Here is a 20,857-nt window from a genome sequence, read left to right as displayed (position 1 = left end):
TTAGTCGCTAAGTCATGTCGGACTCTTTGCAACCCCATGGACTGTAGCCCACCAGGCTCCTCTGTCCATTAGATTTTCCAGGCAAGAGTACTGGAGTGGGTTGCCCTTTCCTCCTCTGGGGGATCTTCCCAACCCAGGGATTCAACCTGCACCTCCTGCATTGGCAGGTGGATTCTTTACCACTGAGCCACCAGAGAAGCATGCTAAAATTTGAGAACCAGTGCTCATTTAACCTTTAGCTTATGCTTGTTGCCTCTGTGACATATACTTTCTCTCCAAATTTGCATGTGATAATAAATAAAGCAGGAAGATATCAGATCACTAGTTTTAATGGCATTATTATGTATATCATAAAATATTAATATGATCATTATTCTGTTAGTATATCCTATGTAAGAGAAATTCAGAAAGAATGGATTATTTGTTTGCTTTATGAGTATACTAAATTGACTTGTTTATTGTTAATTTTTGGTACTATGTAGAAGATTACAGCTTCAACCCTCAGGTCACTAATCTTATCTCAGCAGAAACTTATTTTCACAGAATTTGTTATAAAAGAACAAATCACTAAGAAGCGTCTATGCCTTAAATCTGCTTCAGATAAGAAAAGGAGAGACCGCAGAGAAGGCAATTAACATTTTGGCAATGTGCTTTAGTTTCTTCCTGGTTTTCTGAAAATGTTAATTGAGGTTTAGTTTGGTTCAATTCCAATTCAGCGAAGATTCATGTTTGTGGAAAAAAATATTCATAAGTAATAACATGGACAAGATTTTTCACAGTGATTCAGCACTGGCATTCTAAATAACAGCAGCTCCCTTGCTTCTTGACAGTAACAATCACTAGATTAGATTAAAGATGTCAGATAGGGCAATCAGGAAGTGAAAGATTAGTCCCCCCACACTAATTCTGATTTGCAAATCTGAAAAAGAAAAGACCTCTTTTTTCTTCCAAACCTCTCTTCCAAAACTCAATGCAGGAACAGAGAATTAGTGCATTTAATTATTTTACTTTATTATACTAAAATTTGCATAAGAAATGCAGAGTATAATATTCCAATGTCCAAGAAATGTGACAATACCTCAAAACAGGGCTTCTTTTAACAAAGTGCTACAGTGTCATTTTAAGACGCTACTTTGTTCCTTTTAGAAACAGAAAAGTTGGTTTCTAACACCTACCTGTGATTGATTTAAAAATGAAAGTCATTTACAACAGTGGATGAAGACCAAGGTTCTGCAACTTGAAAGCGAAATCCCCAAGGTCCTTCAATATTCAATGCTGGTTCATAAACTCAAATATCTCTGATTAGGTTTGCCTCAAGTTTTTTGCCTCCTGTCTTTTTAAAAAAAATACATGTCTTACCTGGCTTCAGAGGTATATTAGCTTGACATTTCAGATTACAGCTACTGATATCTTACCTAGAACTAGAAATCACCTTATTCTGCTAATCTCTAGTACGGTAAATATGCAGTAGTTGTATCCACTGTGGTTTAACATTGATTTTAATAAGCAGGAATAAACAACAGACCTAAAACCAAGTCTCCTAAAGTTCTTTACTGAAGCTCTGATCTGTATACTCAACTAGAGCTGTGAACACTTCTAACATGGCTCTATAGACTCACTGTAGAGTAAGTGTAAAGGATGTTGCCAAGCAACTCATCTAAGTTTGGAAGAATCTAAGCATTGATAATGAGTCTGTGTCAGCTTGGCTCCCACACAAGAAGGGTTTTAGTGAACTCCCACATGTGCTGACAGGCCATTCATGGGGAGAGGTATTTCTAACAGTGAGTGTCCAGGAGTCCAAATCAGGAAACGGTAACTTTTTTTCCTAACTCAAGTATAATGTTTCCAACATCACAACTATTTTCTATAACTGTTCAGAAAACCAACAGGGATTAAGGCAAAAAAAAAAAGATCATATGCAAAGGATTAGGGTTGAACTGACATTTTTATTCACACTTGAACACTGCTGAGTGGACATGGCCAAAGCAAAATTTCTTCAAGTATCTCAGGTCACACAAATCACCCTGAGAATGTATCTACCAAATTATTTTGGTTCTTTTGAAAATTATCCTTGAAGCTGTTTTCAATATCTACATAATTATATCAATAATCAAAAAGGATGTTCAGTAGAAACTGCTCTAATAAGGAAAATACACAGTCAATTGCACAAGAGATAACAGCTGTGATTTTATGAATAATATACATGCAAAACACTGCTCTGTTGGATGGGCCTAATCCAAACCTCCCTCTTTCAAAGCAGATACTTTGCATGCACGCTTACCAGGGCAGTATGCATCCACGTCCAGTTTCTGAGCTGAAGTGAGGGTTGGTGAGCCAAGCTCGGATTCTGGAATTCGTGGGCTCTCAACAAACTTTGCCTTCCTCAGAGGGGCTAAGGACAAAAATAGAGACAGAGAGAGAGGGAGAGGGGAAAAAAAAAGGAGAGAGAGAGAGAGGAAAACAGAAAGAAAGGAAGAAAAAGGAAAGAGAAACAGGGAAAGAGAAAGGAAAGAGAAACATAGAGGGGTCATGAGTAAGGGGAACAGCAGGCAACAGATGGAAGCACTTAAATGAACGACACACTCTGTCAGACTCAGATCAGGTTACCCTATTTTTTTTTTTTTTTTTTGTGCCAGAAAAAAATTGACTGCATTCTTCATAGAGGAGATGGGCCTTGTTAAAAAGTCACTGCCAACTGGAAAAACTAAAATCTAATCATTAAAATTATGAGTGTAAGTTGTACCTGTCAAGTCTATTACCTTTAGCTATTTTCTCTTTCCTTATAAAGCAAAGAGCTTTCTGATTTTGTCTTCTTTTGCCGTTAAATGCAGGTATTAACTGACTAAAGTATAGGACTAAGCTTTAAGATTTTGTTTATAATAAATGTAACCAAAAGTTTTCTTTATCCAGAAATAACTATCAATACAACACCGGGTTGTGATAACTACCTTAAGTAGGATTAACCTATTTAGCTTAACAAGGAAATCAATTACCTAACTGCTCAGCTATTAGGTAAGAAGTCAAAACTGCTAATGGACTAAGATATTAACTAGGCCATGAGAGTTTGCAACTGGCTGCTAAAGATAAAGAGATGTGATTTGGTTACAAATATAATTATGAGGTCTATGGAACAGTAATATTCCATGCCATGGAATTCACTCAATCTTGTAAGGAATGAATGAACAAAAAAAGCATAATTCATGAATTGAAAGTCTTCATATTAAAAGCTAGTGTGAATTTTATTTAATGATTTTTAGGCAAAAATGTTAAGGAACATTATTGATATACATTTAAATAGTTAAATATATTAAAAGTTAAAATTATGAAGACTGCTTTGGTACTTTTAAACTGAATTCTATGAAATAAACTGTAATAGGATGAATGTGCTTAGTATAATACTGGTGGCAAAAGTACCAGCCAAATCTGAAGTTGATTTGTATGCATTATATACACTATATCATAACTATAGGTGTTCCAGACATGTGAGTGCTTAAGATCACATTTCTTTTATCAAAAGTTTCGGCATGTTCTTCAAAATCCTCATCCATTACTGATTCACAGGGGGATTCTAAGTTATTCCTAGAAGACCATGTAAAAAGTAATGTAAAACTTTGTCATTACCATGACCAGAATTCTACTTTATTTTCTTTGGAGGTCAAAAATACAAAGTCTTTAAAAAATAGAAAGTATTTTTGATACTCAAAATCTACAGTGAACTAAATCACACTTAAATCTTAGGGTATGTATGTATATTTTAAGCGTATGTTAAAATAAAGTCTACTGTCCCCATGGCAACCAAGACTGAGGGTGCTAACAGAATGGTTCTCTGCCAAAAGCAAGCTTTGGAACAGCAGAATTCTCACCTCTGTTAACTGTAAAACTTGAGCCTATTTTTAAAAAATCACTATCACAAATGAAGATCTCAAGTGACTTATACGCATATCTGCAGGCTACTTTATCTGCAGCCAATATTAGAACCTCTTTCATTGTAATCTCACCAATTCAAAAATAATAAAACATTTTATTTATCCAATATTGTATTGGAGAAATTTTTAATATTTTAATTCTTAAATCTCTTAAATACTTTCCTAGAATTTTATTATTTTATCACTGCAGTAGAATAATTCTTTTACCTGCTGAGTTCTGACAAAGACAGCCCTGGTCCCTGCTCAAGGGACCCTATACATCTAAAAATTTTAGTAACAATTTTTATAATGAAATTTGGGGCTAGTAGACAGACAGAAATCAGCAACTGAGGGTAGATATGTAAGAAAGAAATTGAAGGATGGCAGGAGAAGTTGAGGGAGGTAGGAAGAATGTTTAAGAATTATGAGATGAAGTCAAGCGGGAAAATCAAGATCCTAGAGATCTGGAAAATTCAATACCATGTAGACTTCTCTATTTTCTTTTCTCAGGGAGTTCCAATTGTTACCTTTATAGCTCACAGTGGACATTTAATTATTTTCTACCTTCATCTCTAACTGTCATCTATGGGACACTATACATGTCTAACAATGAATTTACATTATTTTATAAGGTAGATTATAACGTTGCTCTCACTCAAATTATAGAGAACTAGTGTTATCTTATGGAGAAGGAAATGGCAACCCACTCCAGTGTTCTTGCCTGGAGAATCCCAGGGACGGGGGAGCCTGGTGGGCTTCCGCCTATGGGGTCGCACAGAGTCGGACACGACTGAAGTGACTTAGCAGCAGTAGCAGCAGTGTTATCTTAAGTCAAACACACCCAGGAGGTACAATCACAAGCATGACAGATTGTCCAAGATGCTTAACACTACTTGGTGGAGAACACAATTGGTCAACATGAAAGATGCGACATAGCAGTTTGGAAGCCTAGAATGCTAATAACACTTTACTGTAAAATCAATGGTATATAAGATGAATTAGATGGGTAAAAGAACTCTGTGTCAAAGGGTTTACCAAATAGTTTTTTTTAAGTGGTTGAAATAAGATGAGTAGGGGACTCTAATGAAGAAGAAAATGGCACCTTACTCCATTCTTGCCTGGGAAATTCCATGGACAGAGGAGCCTGGTGGGTTACAGTCCACAGAGCTGCAAAGGAGTCAGACACAACTTCGTAACTAAACAACAACAAAGGGGACTCTAAAACCAAACCAGGTATTCTGCTGTGATATAAGAGACAACAGGAAACCACTAATCTGAAATCTGAACCAATACTGGGTATATGATTCTTATGCTGTGAGAGACCTGAGTTTGAGTATATGGCTGAGTTGAGATGCATACTGTATGCAGAGGATGCATACTGATTAGAGTATACTGAAGTCGCTCAGTCATGTCAGACTCTTTGTGAGCCCATGGACTGTAGCCTGCCAGACTTCTTCATCCGTGGGATTGTCCAGGCAAGAATTGGAGTGGGCTGCCATTTCCTTCTCCAGGGGATCTTCCTGACCTAGGGATCAAACCTGGGTCGCCCGTATTGCAGGCAGACTCTTTACTGTCTGAGCCACCGGGGAATCCTAGTACAGTATGGGCTCAGTCATTTGAGAGACTGAGGCTGTAGCTCTAGCACTTACAGGTAATAAGAAACTGGGCAAGTTAGCCTTACTAGGCCTGGGGCAAAGAGACTATGATTATGGAAAACAAAATAAGCACATGGTTTCAAGACAGAGAATGGAAAGGCAGTATAACATGGTATAAGATCTTATTGGAAAACCCAACAGAACTTTTTGGTCAATTCAACAGCATAGGAGGAAAGGACTGGATAACAGAGGAATGAAGGATCTGAGCCCTGAGACTAGAAAGCCTAAGTTAGATCCCATCTCTTCCACTTTTTCCTAGCTGTGAGAACTTTTCTGTGCCTAAGTTTCCTCATCAGTTACTTAGGGTTAATAACAGTAGCTACAGCAGGGGACAGTTGCAAGGATTACATGAATTAACTCAAATAAAATGGTTAGAAAAGTGCCCAGCACAGAATATCCTTTATAAATGCTAGCTGTTTTTATCATTGTTTCAGGTGTTATCGTCATCATCATCACCATCACAGATACAGCATGCTTTGGAAAGTCTGAACTGTGTGACAGAGGGGTAAAACAAAGATGTCTAAGATGCCATGGGGGAATGATAAGAACAGTGCTATTACCAATTAGGTTTTTAAAACTGAAAAGGAAATGATGTTGAAGAAAACAGGCTATAACTTAGAAAGTGGTAGAAAACCCAAGTCATAATGGTCTAGGTTAGACAAAGAGAAATATGTGAGTATAGAAAGTTAAATAGTATGATTTACACCGCTAGTTCTCAGACTGTGGTGCCTGGACCAGCAGTAAAGCATCACCTGGGAATTTGTTAGAAATGCAAATGATCAGACCCCATGTCAAACCAGCTGAGGACCAGAAACTTGAGACAGTATAGGCTCAGCAATCTGTGCTTAGAATCATCCAAGTGATTCTAAAGCACACTAAACTCTGTGGACACCAGATTAGAGAGAGATATCTATAAATATCTCATGAAAATGGATCGCTAGAGGACATCATCTAATGAAAAAAGTTGAAACAAAATAGAAATCAAGGCCTCATTTCTGAAAGTATTAACATCTATGGGTAAAAGTTAGGATTTCTTCTCAATCACTCTTTTAGCACTACAACTCTCAAGCTATGGGTTTATTTATTTATTTTTTAAAGCAATCCCAGGATATAAAGTATCCATCATTCGAAGCCTCCTTTGAAGAGAGACCAATGTGTCTGTACTCGTTAATTTTTACCAAGATCACTGAGGGGTAGAGGACAGGGGATTAAGAGCAATCAGATAGATCATAAAGAAATGTTAATGGTGAAAAAGAAAATCCATCTATGGAAGTTCCTCTGTAAACGGAGATGCTGTAGATGATGCTGAAGCACACCTTGCTCAAGCACCTGTAAGTGAAATTCGCTCAGCTGTGTCTGACTCTTTGTGACCCCATGGACTACACAGTCCGTGGAATTCTCTAGGCTTGAATACTGGAGTGGGTGGCTGTTCCCTTCTCCAGGGGATCTTCCCAACCCAGGGATTGAACTCAGGTCTCCCACGTTGCAGGTGGATTTTTTTTTTATCAGCTGAGCCACCAGGGAAGCCCCAACCAACTATAAAGACATTAAAATATAAATTTTAATAACTACTTAAGTATTTGTCTTCAATAAATGTTTCACAGCAGAGGGGAACTTCTATGGAGAAATTGGCATAAGACTCAGATACTCATGGGAGAATGGTATGGAGCCAGATCCAACAAAGCAAGGACCAGGAAAATGAGAACTGAAGGATAAATATAAAGATGAGTGGAACATAAAGCACCAAAAAAGTACTTTCACAAAGTTGGTTTTGAGATTAAATGCATACTTAGTAAGGTTAATCTAAAGACAAATTCACTGTCAAATGTGAAAGGAGGATAAAAAGATTTTAGTTACAGGCAAGAAAAAGAAGTACAGACGTCCAAATTAGAAAGAAAGAAGCAAAATTATTTTTGTTTGCAGATGACAAAATCGTAAATATAGAAAATCCTGAAGATTCCACCAATAAATGAACTCATCTAAGTTGTATGACACAAAACCAACACACAAAAATTCACTACTAGTGAACAATCTGGAGAAGAAATTAAGAAAACAATTCAATTTAAAATAGCAACAAAAAATACCTACAAATAAATTTAATAAAGGAAGCTAAAGACCTGAAACACTGAAACTACAAAAAGTTGCTGAAAGAAAATAAAGAAGACATAAGTAAGTGGAAAGAAAACCCTTGTTCATGAATTGTAAAACTTAATATTGTTAAGATGGCAATACTACCCAAAGTGATCCATAGATTCAATGCAATCCTTATCAAAATCCCAGATTTTTTTTTTGCATAGATAAAAAAGTCATCCTAAAATTCATATGGATCTCAAGAAACTCTGAATAGCCAAAATAATTTTAAAAAGAACAAAGTTGGAGATATTAAATTTTATGATTTCAAAACTCACTATACAGCTACAGAATTAAAAGTGTGGTATTGGCATAAAGACAGACACACAGACAATAGAATAGAATAGAGATTTCAGAAATAAAACCTACGGTCAAATGATTTGACAAATATACTAAGACCATTTAAAGGGGAGAATTTTTTCAATATATGGTGTTGGGAAAACTGGATATGTGTATGCAAAACAATGAAGCTGGAACCTTATCTTATACCAAATACAAAAATTAACTCAAAATGGATCAAAGACCTAAATATAAGTTAAAGTTATATAATTCTTAGAAGAAAACTTAGGAGGAAAGATATGAACCATTTAACTGTTAAGGAAGTAGAGAGAGACAGTGGAAAATTTATTTGGAAAGAAAAAACTGCATTTTAAAAAGTTTTTAACAGAGCTTTCATAGGCAGACTCTTGAAACATTCATAATATTTTAGTTCCTAAACATTTACTAGAAAAATAAACCTTTGAGTAACAATGGATTTCCTGGAGTAAGGGTGGGAAGGAAGGGTAGAAGGAGAGAGATTGTTTGTGATACTCTTTATTTCCTCCTTCTTAACCCCCAATCTAATGGTGGTTTAAAACTGGGAAATGGTAAGAACAGTATCCTTCCAATCTATCCTGATCAACCTCTTCTCATAACTGTGCTTAAATGGTGACACACACCACACCGTGAATAAAGGAAGAATGCCAAGGAACTTTTGCCAGTTATGCAACAAAAAACAAATGAATCCCCTAAAACAGAGGGATCAAAAACAAGTTTAAAAAAATTGAGAGAGAAAAACCAATAGAATATGACAATTTGACACCAGCTAGATATAAGTGAAAAGCAGATGAAAAGAAAGAACTGTAATTCATATAGTTTCCTGTTTTTTAGCAAGAAGAAAGTTATCTATTTATAGAAAAGAAAAAACATATAAAGGAAATGAACACCCTCAGATGCAACCCAGAAAGAGGAAATTAAAATGTGACATGATAGTCTTTATCAAATAATGGCTAGTCCACTATAGAAAAGAGCTTCTGACACATTATAATGAAAAATAAAACTTTACTGCTCCAACCAATTACAAAATTAACATTACGCTGGCAAAGTACCTTTCTGGTTCTCTTTTCATCTATAAAGTATAAAAAATGAAGTATATGTTTTATACATTTCTCCTTGCTTCTTTCCCAAATACCATGTGTTACCTTCTTTAGTCTCCCCATTCTTCTGACTCTAAACTACAAACAAAAATGACTGCATGTTGTTTTACACCCATGCTATTCTGTGAAGTATCAAATAATCAGAACACATTTATTTTAAATCTGAATAAAGATACATTAATAGTTAGAAACACAATATACATATTTCTGACAACAGACTATTTGAAATCTGATCTCTTTGAAACCTGTATGAATGTAAGTATATGAAATGTGTGCAGTGTGGCAAAGTGAAGTCAACTGTGTTTACCAATACAAATATCAGTGTGTGGCCACTAGTTATCCATGATGGACTCTCATACAAACATTCCCTATCTCCACTGAACACAGAGAACAGCTTTAAAAAGAAGAAATTAAGAGTTCATTTTATTTGAACAAAAAAGCAATATTATGTAGTTTTACAATTTCCAAACTAACAGCAACTATATCTACTTTCTAAAAAAACTGAAAGGTAGCTATCAGCATCAACTTACAGCAATATGGTCCCAATGAAAAGGAGGAGCTCATCTGAACATAACACAAAGAATATAGCAGCTATCTAAGTACAGAGGAAATACTCAGTCTGTTGAAAATTTAGGGATTTGAATACCAAAGTACATTCTTTTTTTTTTCTAAGTACATTCTTTTAAAGAAAGTATCTATCACCTAAAGACTTCAATACTAACTTCCTAATAATGAAAACGAAACAAACTCTGAACAAGTAAAATCTAAATAACTGAAATGACATTAATAATTTTAAATAAATAATTCAATAAAGTACAAAACAACTATTTACGAACAGTAACACAGCCAACTGCTACAGAGAAGTAACAAAAAATGCAATTTGAAATGGTATATTAGATAGTCAGTTCAGTTCAGTTCAATCGCTCAGTCATGTCCGACTCTTCGCGACCCCATGGACTGCAGCACCCCAGGCTTCCCTGTCTATCACCAACTTCCAGAGCTTACTCAAACTCATGTCCACTGAGTCAGTGATGCCATCCAACCATCTCATCCTCTGTCGGCCCCTTCTCCTCCCACCTTCAATCTTTCCCAGCATCAGGGTCTTTTCCAATCAGTCAGGTATTGCATCAGGTGGCCAAAGTATTGGAGTTTCAGCTTTAGCATCAGTCCTTCCAATGAATATTCAGGACTGATTTCCTTTAGGATGGACTGGCTGGATCTCCTGGCAGTCCAAGGGACTCTCAAGAGTTTTCTCCAACACCACAGTTCAAAAGCATCAATTCTTCGGCACTCAGCTTTCTTTATAGTCCAACTCTCACATCCATACATGACTACTGGAAAAACCATAGCTTTGACTAGACGGACCTTTGTTGGCAAAATAATGTCTCTGCTATTTAATATGCTGTCTGGGTCGGTCATAACTTTTCTTCCAAGGAGCAAACGTCAACAATCTCAGATATGCAGATGAACCACACTTATGGCAGAAAGCAAAGAAGAACTAAAGAGCCTCTTGATGAAAGTGAAAGAGGAGAGTGAAAAAGTTGGCTTAAAACTCAACATTCAGAAAACTAAGATTATGGCATCTGGTCCCATCACTTCATGGCAAATAGATGGGGGAAACAATGGAAACAGTGACAGACTTTATTTTCTGGGGCTCTAAAATCACTGCAGATGGTGACTGCAGCAATGAAATTAAAGATGCTTGCTCCTTGAGAGAAAAGTTATGACCAACCTAGACATTAGATAGTATATTAGTAGTATTTATTTGCAAGTAATAACTTCAAAGTCAGAGGATATCATGAATACATTCATAAAGCTGTCTACTGACCAAAATTTAGAGGATGTGATATTAGGGCTAAATGTTTTTTCAGAGCAGAAGCATTAAATAGTAAATAAAAAACCTGAGGACAGTAATGAATTAAGGATTCCTTGAAAAGATGAACAAAATGAAAAATCTTTAAAAATGGGCAGGAGAACTGAATAGACTTTTTCCAAAGAGGAAATACAAATGGCCAATAGGCCTATAAAAAGATGCTCAACACTGCTAATCATCTGGGAAGTGCAAATCAAAACCACAATGAGATATCACCTCACACACGTTAGAATGGCTATCAAAAAGAACACAGTAACAAATGTTGGTGAGGATGTGGAGAAAACGGAACCCTTGTACACTGTTCATAGGAATGTAAATCAATGCAGTCACTGTCAAAAACAGGATGGAGGTTTCTCAAAAAACTAAAAAGAGAACTACCATATGACCTAGCAACTCCACTCCCAGGTATATATTAAAAAAAAAAAAAAACCACAACAACTAATTCTAAAAGATACATGCAAAAAAAAAAAAAAAGATACATGCATACCAATGTTCCTAGAAGTGTTATTTACAATTGCCAAGATATGGATGCAACCTAAGCATCCATCAACAGATGAATGGATAAAGAAGATGTGGTATACCAAACACATACACACACACGCTATACACACCAGAATACTACTCAGCCATAATACTATTCTGCCACTAGTAGCAAGATGGACAGACTTGAAGGGCAATAATGCTAAGTCAGAAAAAGAAAGACAAACACTGTATGTGTGAAATCTAAAACATATAAGAAGCCAGTGAATATAACAAAAAAGAAGCAGACTCACAGATATGAGAAAAAACTAGTGGTTACCCATAGAGAGGAAAAAGAGGAGGGCCCATTCCCTTCTCTACGGCATCTTCCTGACCCAGGGATCCAATCTGGATTTCCCGCACTGCAGGCACATCGTTCACCATCTGAGCCACCAGGGAAGCCCAGACACAGTGAAGAGAGGAGAGGACAAATAGGGGCAGAGGACTAACAAGCAGAGACTATTAGGTTGGCCAAAGTTTCGGGGTTTTTGTACCATCTTATGGAAAAATCCAAATGAACCTTTTGGTCAACCCATAATAAGATATAAAATTAGCTACAAGGATATATTGTACAACAGAGAGAACACAGCCATTACTTGACAATAACTATAAATGGAGTACATAACCTTTAAAAATTGTGAATTACTTTATTGTATACCTGTAACTTATATAATATTATACACCTGTAACTTATATAATACTGTACAGCAACTATGACACAACCCTTATGACAGAAAGTGAAGAGGAACTAAAGAGCTTCTTGATGAAGGTGAAAGAGGAGAGTGAAAAAGTTGGCTTAAAACTCAACATTCAAAAAACTAAGATCATGGCATTAGGTCCCATCATCTCATGGCAAATAGATGGGGAAACAATGGAAACAGTGACAGATGTTATTTTCTTGGGCTCCAAAATCACTAAAGATGATGACTGCAGCCATGAAATTAAAAGACACTTGCTCCTTGGAAGAAAAGCTATGACAAACCTAGACAGCGTATTAAAAAGCAGAAAAACTTCGCCAACAAAGGTCCGTATAGTCAAAGCTATGATTTTTTCCATTAGTCATGTACTGATGTGAGAGTTGGACTATAAAGAAGGCCAAGCACCAAAGAATTGATGCTTTTGAACTGTGGTGTTGGAGAAGACTCTTGAGAGTCCCTTAGACTACAAGGAGATCAAACCAGTCCATCCTAAAGAAAATCAATCCTGAATATTCATTGGAAGGACTGACACTGAAGCTCCAATACTTTGGCCACCTGATGTGAAGAGCCAATTCATTAGATAAGACTATGATGCTGGGAAAGATTGAGGGCAGGAGGAGAAGGGGACAAGAGAGTACAAGATGGTTGGATGGTTTCACTGACTCAATGGACATGAGTTTGAGCAAGCTCTAGGAGATGGTGAAGGACAGGGAAGCCTGGCGTGCTGCAGTCCATTGGGTTGCAAAGAGTCGGACACGATTGAAAGACTGAAAAACAACAACAGCAACTATACTTCAATAAACAAACAAAAAGCAAACAAAACGGATGCATTATATTTTAAAGATACATAGAACTTTCATATTTTACAAAAGTAAAAGACTATATACCTAAAAAATTGAAAAATTCTAAACCAGACTGACTAAGAAAAACAGCAAAGACATAAATTACCAAAACTTATGAATGAAAGACAGGACATCACTATCAACTCTACGGAAATGAAAAAGATTATAAGAGAATGTTATGAACAACTTTATGTCAAGAAATCAGACAATTTAGATGAAATAGACAATTCCTGACACAAATGATCAAAACTGATTCATTAAGAAATGGGAAATCTGAATAGACTGTTACATGCAAGGAAACTGAATTAATAATTAAACATCTTCCTATAAAGAAAAGCCCAATTCTACTTGACAACACTGGTGAATTCTATCAAATACTTTAAAAAAGCAGAAGTTAATAGTACTCTTGTACAAACTCAATCAGAAAATTAGGAAAGAGGTTGGGACAAGAGCAAGAGACCTAAAAAAGGTTAGTTAAGGTACCTGTGGCTAGATTTGTATCAACAGTCTACAAGAAATCTGTAGTGATATTTATTTGATTTATGAATTTAGCTTATTCATATTTAGTTTAAGCACTTAAATAAATAACATCACATTTTGCCTTGTTTTAAAAATTAGTTGATATGATCGCATTTTAGGTTTTATTAAATAAAAAAAGTTTAAAAACTAAGCTTTTTCCAATATTATATCTATTGATAATCATTTTCTTACAAAGCTTTATAAAAAATATAATATTGCTCTGACCTTATTTGGTATAGCAAAGCAAAATTAAGAGTAAAAATAAAAAAAGAGTAAAAATGATTTCGTAGAAAGAGCATTCTAACAGTAGAAAAATATGCTTAAACTTTGTTTTAGAAAGATCAGTGAGAAGTGTAATTTTGTCTGAGACTTGCAGAGCCTCTTTTGTTAGTGAAATTAACTTCTTGCTGGAGACTAATTATAACACTGTGTACACAGCTCTAAAAACAAATAGCTCACTCTCGAAAAGCTATACAATAACCAATAACACAACAGCTAACATGTGTATAACAGTTTATTTTACATCTTTATTTATATTTTTACCTAACTCATTGAAAAGTGAAGGTGTTACTCATTCAGTCGTGTCCAACTCTTTTGAGACCCCATAGACTGTAGCCTGCCAGGCTCCTCTGTCCATGGAATTCTCCAGGCAAGAATATAGGAATAAGTAGCCTTTGCCTTTTCCAGGAGATCTAACCATCCCAGGGATTGAACCCAGGTCTCCTGCATTGTAGGCAGATTCTTCACTGTCTGAGCCATCAGGGAAGCCCATACCTAACTCATTAAACCTTCATAATTTTCCATGAAGAACAAGTGGGAAAACAGCCTCAAAAGATCTATTAAAAAAAAAAAAAAGATCTCTTGCCCAAGATCACATTATTCAAGTGGTAGATTACAGACTTTTGATTCAGAATACTGTACTGTTTCATTCACACTTGAATACAGTCCTTCAAAAGGCAGCACTCATTTTAGGAAGAGATGATTTTACATAATCTATAAAAGTGGCAGTAAACTGAATTACATAGTACAGTAGACTTTACTGGTGCCTACCAGCACCCTGCAGCCATCATTCCTTTCTAGGCACAGGTGTGACTACCGTTGTCAGCTTCTGATGACTACATGCCTAGTTCCGGCTTATTAAATAAGAGCAGAGGTGACACAGTCCCTGTATGATTTTTCAGTCTGTTTCTTCCTCTGGCACAAAAGTCATAAAGAGGTATCATGTTGAGATGGTAGAGATGCAAGACTGAAGCAGCCTGGGTTTCTGTGTTACTGCATAAATGACAGTTGTCTTAGAGAGCTGCCCAGGCTTGCTGGTTAAACTAGAAATAGACCTTTGCTGTATTAAGCCACCGAGATTTTTAAGGTTTTTTTGTTATGACAGAATTGTCTAGCCTATTCTGCCTAATGGAATAGCTACAATGTTATTCCCTCTCCATTATCTTTCAATTCTTCTGAAGAAGTTCAGAAGTTACAAGATGAAAACAACTGCATGTGTAAAGCTTTTATAGCCCAGTCTGGAATTGGTATATATTATTTCCACTCATGTTAGTCAAAATTCAGTCACATGGCACATTTATCTGCAAAGAAGGCTGAGATATATAGTTTACTATGTGCTCAGGAGGAAAGAGGAATAGGTTTTGCCATATTCTACAAAATAGCTTTGAAATTCGTACAAGTTAAATGCGTGCATGCTCAGTTGTGTCCAATTCTCTGCGACCCCACAATGCTCCCCTGTCCATGGAATTTTTCAGGCAAGATACTGGAGTGGGTTGCCATTCCCTTCTCCAAGGGATCTTCCCTGTCCTGGGGATTGAACCCACATCTCCTGTGTCTCCTGCACTGGCAGCCAATTTTTCACCACTGAGCCACCTGGGAAGACCTCATACAAATTAGATGCAGAACTAATGAACAAAGCAGCAACATTCTATATAAAGTTAGCCCCCTTCCCTTTTTTTTTAAATTGGCTGCACATACATCATTAAGAATTAGGAGCAGCCTAAATATACACAATTCTTTTCATTCATGCACAATTCTTTAGACTATAGTGCCTAGAATACTGCAGTACCCATGGTATCTGGTTAACTATTTGCTAGTGAAGAATATATACAGTAGAAAATCAAAGCAAAGAAGGAATTATAAATAATAGCTTTAATAAAAGAAATGTCTTAAAATGTGAGTTTTAAAAAGCACTCATGGATAATATAAAAGTTAATCACACTCTAAATCACCTCACTGAGAGACTGAGACTTCCAGAAAACAAACACTGTATAAATCATCATTATAATTAGACCATAATTATTTAATTTCCAGCTTTACTTTCCATAAATAATATCCAACAAAATATGCTGAGAACATAGTTGAGTTAAAAGAAAAACACTAGAAAGGATACTTTGGCTGTGTCCAAGTTCTTCCACATTCAGGGATATCTGAAGGATGCATTAACAAAGGAAGTCAACATCCTCTTTATTCTTGACTTTCACCAGGAAGGCTAAGCAGCTGTTTTCTGACCCTCCAAGGCATATCAGTCCCTGGCTGATCAGTCTGATCTTCTTGAGCCTTATTTTAAAGCCTTTGTTTAGGCAGGTCTGGAGTAACCCTCTACTCTGAAGATGTTTAGTACTACTGCCAAAGTAAGTCCTTTCTTCAATTGCTACTGAATGCTCCAGGTTTTTCATGAGAACTCTATAGTTTGCTCGGTCAGAATGAAAAAACCTCCCATTTCTGGGAGAACCCTAAGAACAGTTTGGGATTTATTCTTTCTTCAGCCTCCTGGAGTCTCAGCCACCTATGTGCAATTCAGTATTACATTAAAGACTCAAAAGGCCCCCTATGCAGAATTTCGTAGTTCTGTTTCTGTTAAGCTCCCCATTCTTCAGTACTCTGTAAACTCCCACTTTTTTTGTTCTTTAAATTGAAGTACAGTTGATTTGCAATGTTGTGCCAACCTCTGCTGCACAGCAAAGTAACTCAGTTATATACATTCTTTTTTAAAAATACTCTTCTCCACTGTGGTTTATCCCAGGAGATTGGATAATTTCCTGTGCTATACAGTAGGGCCTTGTTGTTTATCCATTCTGTATTTAATAGTTTACATCTAACCAATCCCAATTTCTGATCTCTGTTTCCTCAGTTCAGCAAGACTGCCATTCTCTGCTTGAGTTTCATCATCAGGAGAATACCTTTAGGCAAAAAGCCAGGATTCACCTAGTTTCTTCCTCCACCACATTACCATGCTGTCAACTGTCCAATATCTGAAAAAAGTTGTTTGTAGTGGGAGGGCAAGTCTGGTACTGGTTAATCCAGCATGATGGGAAGAAGTCTCTTATGGTATTTTCATTTGCATTTTCCAGATGTTTAGTATTCATAATGTGGCTGACAAAAGGCAGAACTTTTGTCTGCTTATAACTGCTGTAGCCTTAGTGATGCTTGTAATAGTGCAGGGCACAGAGCAAGTACTATTATTTGTTAAATGAATTAACTATGCTTATCTCCATATTTTTGCAGGTATAAATGATCTGTTTTATGTTCATCATCCATCTAGTGATGAAAACCGGTGATTCTAAGCTGTATCCAAGGTAACTCCCACATAAGTTCTATTTTCATGCAATTATGCTATGCTACATAAAGAGATATACTAGACAAACTGATACTTAGATAGACTATACAAGCAATAAATATGGAGACAACATGGTGCACCAAAGGAACAGTTACTTCAAATATGAAGGCAATGACTTTTAGGACATTCCCATAAGACATTACTTCAATGGAATTTTTAATAATATTAAGTAGAAATTCTCATTTCAATAAGAAATTGAGATTTAAACCTTTGTTTATCTCCTACATTGCAGGCGGATTCTTTACCAGCTGAGCTACCAGGGAATCCCTTGTTTATCATACACAGTATTATTACAAAGAAAAAGGCAAACTATTACAGCCTACAACTCACTCTGTAAATGCCATCTCTTTACAGTAGTGAATGGCAAAACAGTGTGTTTAGATAAAATAATGGAGTGTAGCTGTCAAATGCCCATTTTAATATCTTTGCATATGCAAATAATCAAGAATTCAGAAAAGCCTTTTAAATATTCTAACACAATATTCAAATGCAAATTAGTTTAATGATATTAGGTTTCATTTCCATGCATTTGAAGAAGGGCTAGGTTTTTAATAATATGAAAAGTAGTTCCAAATTAAAAAATTTTCAGTATGTTGGCTTATGTATAATTAGTGATATATAAGCAATTCTATATATTTGTCAGGCCAACTTCTGGGTTTTAAAGTACCTAGATTATATAACAACATTAAAATTTAGAGTATTACACAAACATGTTTTGTCATAGGAAAATATGAAACTACAAGCAGCGAAAATAATGCAACTAAAAATTATCAGAATCCTACCTCTATTAAAGTTTCAGAGTATATGGCCTTTCCTATTTTCCTATCCTAAAGGTATACCTCCTCAAATAAAAAATGTTTCAAACAAATTTTACATATGTAACTTGAAAATACAGCATTTATATATGTATTTATATATGTAATTTATGCAATAATACAGAACAGATGTGATAAGACTGGAAGGCAAAAGGTTAGATGTACTTGTAAATGTTCTGAAAATTAGATCTAAAAATTAGACGCCATGTCTCCCAAATTAGAGGAGACATGTATCTTTTCTAGCACCTTTATGATAGAAGTATTACATCTGTATAATCCATATTCTCTCATCATACACCTATGATAAAGTAGGAAGAAAGAAGCAGGATTAAAAAAAAAAGAACACATTGATTAAAAGAAAGAGCTTTAAAGCAGGACTTATGTTACAGGGCCTATGTTATATGGTTCAACACATTATTTAACTTTTCCAAGCCTGGATTCTGCGTCTTTAAAATGTGATCCATAATCTCTCTCTTAGAATTGTTATACAGATTAAATTTAAAGAATAAAGTACAGATAGAAGAAGACATTAATACTTATTATTCTTTGGAAATAGGCAGCTGAAACAAAATGTGCTGCTCAAGGCCACAGACAGAGCTATCCCTGGAACAGAAACTAAAATGTGGATCTTGGACTCACAGATCAACCATAATGCCACAGCAGAGGCTCTGTACATCTCTGAACTAAGTGGCCTACAAAATCATAGTAACATTAATAGTATGCCACTTACCCTCATGATTACTGTAAAGATTTAAATGAACTCTTCTCTGCAAAGCAATTAGCACAGTGGTTTACATACAGAACTGTGCTCAATACTGGATGTTGTCACTGTTATTAGTATCTGTGATGATGATGATGTGACAAGTAATGGAGGAACATGGAGATACACAAAGTAAATTTTAAGAGGCTGATCAAAATTTGGTATCCAGAGGGGATGGTTTATGATGTCCAAGTACAAGAATTAATTTACTCATGCTTCTTGCCTCAGTTCTGTCTTCTGGTGCAGTTGTTCTGCACCCCCAAAAAACATAAGCTTTTTAATGGGTGAAGTTCCTTTCTTTACTGGAATATGAATTATAACAAGAGTACTAGTATAGGTCCTCTTACCTGTATGATGGGGAAAGGCACAGTTTGTTGAAAAAGTGGTATTTAGAATATCAGAAAGCTAGTGGTTAGTTCCTTTTCAACATTTTACAAAGTATAATTTAAAAGTGTGTTAAATTATTGGATCCAGAAATTATAAATTTGAAGTACAAATTCCATCCCTCTATTATTTGTGTCTGAATTGTGAAACCTTATTATGACTCTTTTAAGGCAGGGACTGCAGAATAATCATCTCAGAACAGTATTTTGAGAATGATGCATAATGCCATTACACTGCTGTTTTTCATCTTGCATCAACTACCAGTAGTGGCTGAAAATACACTGACAAGGTGCAACAACATAAAATTCCTTGGAAAAAATTGTTTCACATACACTTAGGAAATGGAGAGAAATAGATTTGAATAGTAATCATGTAAATAATGGTCAGCCATCAATTTCTGACAATTCTAAATTGACTTCTCTGAAAGGACCTACCATATGACCCAGCAATCCCACTACTAGGCATATATCCTTAGAAACCCATAATTCAAAATGACACATGGATCCCAATGTTCACTGCAGCACTATTTATAACAGCCAGGACAAGGAAGCGACTTAGTTGTCCATGGACATATGAATGGATAAAGAAGTTTGGTACATACATACAATGGAATATTACTCAGCCATAAAAAGGAATGCATTTGAGTCCATTCTAGTTAGGTAGATGAGCCTAGAGGCTATTAAGCACAATGAAGTAAGTCAGAAAGAAAAAAGCAAATATTGTATACTAACGCATATACATGGAATCTAAAAAAATGTACTGATGAACCTATCTGCAGGACAGGAACAGAGATGCAGACATAGAGAACAGATTTGTGGACAAAGTGGGGGAAGGAGAGGGTGGGACAAATTGAGAGAGTAGCACTGAGGCATATACAACACCATGTGTAAAAGAGATAGCTACTGGGAAGTTGCTATATAACACAGGAACTTCAACCCAGTGCTCTGTGATGATCTAGAGACATGCGAAGGGATGGGGGTGGGAGGGAGGTTCAAAAGGGAGGGTACACATATACTTGTGGCTGATCCGCATTGTTGTATGGCAGAAACCAACACAACACTGTAAAGCAATTATCTCCAATAAAAACTAAAAAACTCAAAAAACTAACAGTTAAAGAAAGGAAACTAAAATCAGTTTTTTTTTTCTTTTATGAAACTTCAGGAAAGTATGCTGAAGAAGGTCCTAGGTAGTCAATGGGGAAGGCAGATAACTGCTGTAATCTGCCATAAAAGGAAACACCGGGCTGGACTATGATAAAATTCTACAAGGACAGAAAACAACAAATTGAGTCTTTGTCCCATGGACAAAAAAGACTCCTGAAACATTTTCAAAGCTTAAGTGTGGAGAACCAATAACCTTCTGGCTTGATTTTGGAGTGTACAGTTGCTATTGATTTTATAATAAAGAACTCACAACACAGAATACTTCACTATCCACTAACTGGGGGTAAAGAATCACCATCTTTCTCTATCTTAGATTATCTGTCAGCAATTTCCAGTCTTTGCAACAATGCAAGTTGCTTCACAACACTCTGAAACCTTGGGATCACGTGACTAGGAAGGACCAGAGAGGAAAATAAGATGATTAACTCCTGAGATGAACGGGGTATGGAAAGATGAGTTGCAGCCTCTAATGCAAATTCAATTCAGTTCAGTTCAGTCACTCAGTCGTGTCTGACTCTTTGCAACCTCATGAATCACAGCACGCCAGGCCTCCCTGTCCA

The 20,857-nt window shown here is 36.0% G+C and overlaps 1 protein-coding gene across 5 annotated transcripts in view; it reads right to left on the bottom strand.

The window, feature by feature from the left end:
- The window catches only part of TANC2 (tetratricopeptide repeat, ankyrin repeat and coiled-coil containing 2), a 371,488-nt gene that overhangs the window by 179,974 nt on the left and 170,657 nt on the right, over positions 1-20,857 (bottom strand). For 3 of the 5 annotated variants that reach the window (XM_043904966.1, XM_043904965.1, XM_043904968.1), the window contains exon 5: positions 2,282-2,392. The exons of the other annotated variants lie outside the window; for them this stretch is intronic. In XM_043904966.1, the coding sequence (XP_043760901.1) occupies positions 2,282-2,392 (111 nt within the window). The remainder of the gene's footprint in view (positions 1-2,281; positions 2,393-20,857) is intronic. 5 annotated transcript variants of the gene reach the window in all.

The sequence above is a fragment of the Cervus elaphus genome, chromosome 5 (assembly GCF_910594005.1).
Source record: "Cervus elaphus chromosome 5, mCerEla1.1, whole genome shotgun sequence".
Taxonomy (NCBI): Eukaryota; Metazoa; Chordata; class Mammalia; order Artiodactyla; family Cervidae; genus Cervus; species Cervus elaphus.
Note: the sequence above shows the minus strand (reverse complement) of the source record. Positions and strands in the feature narration are given on the sequence as shown.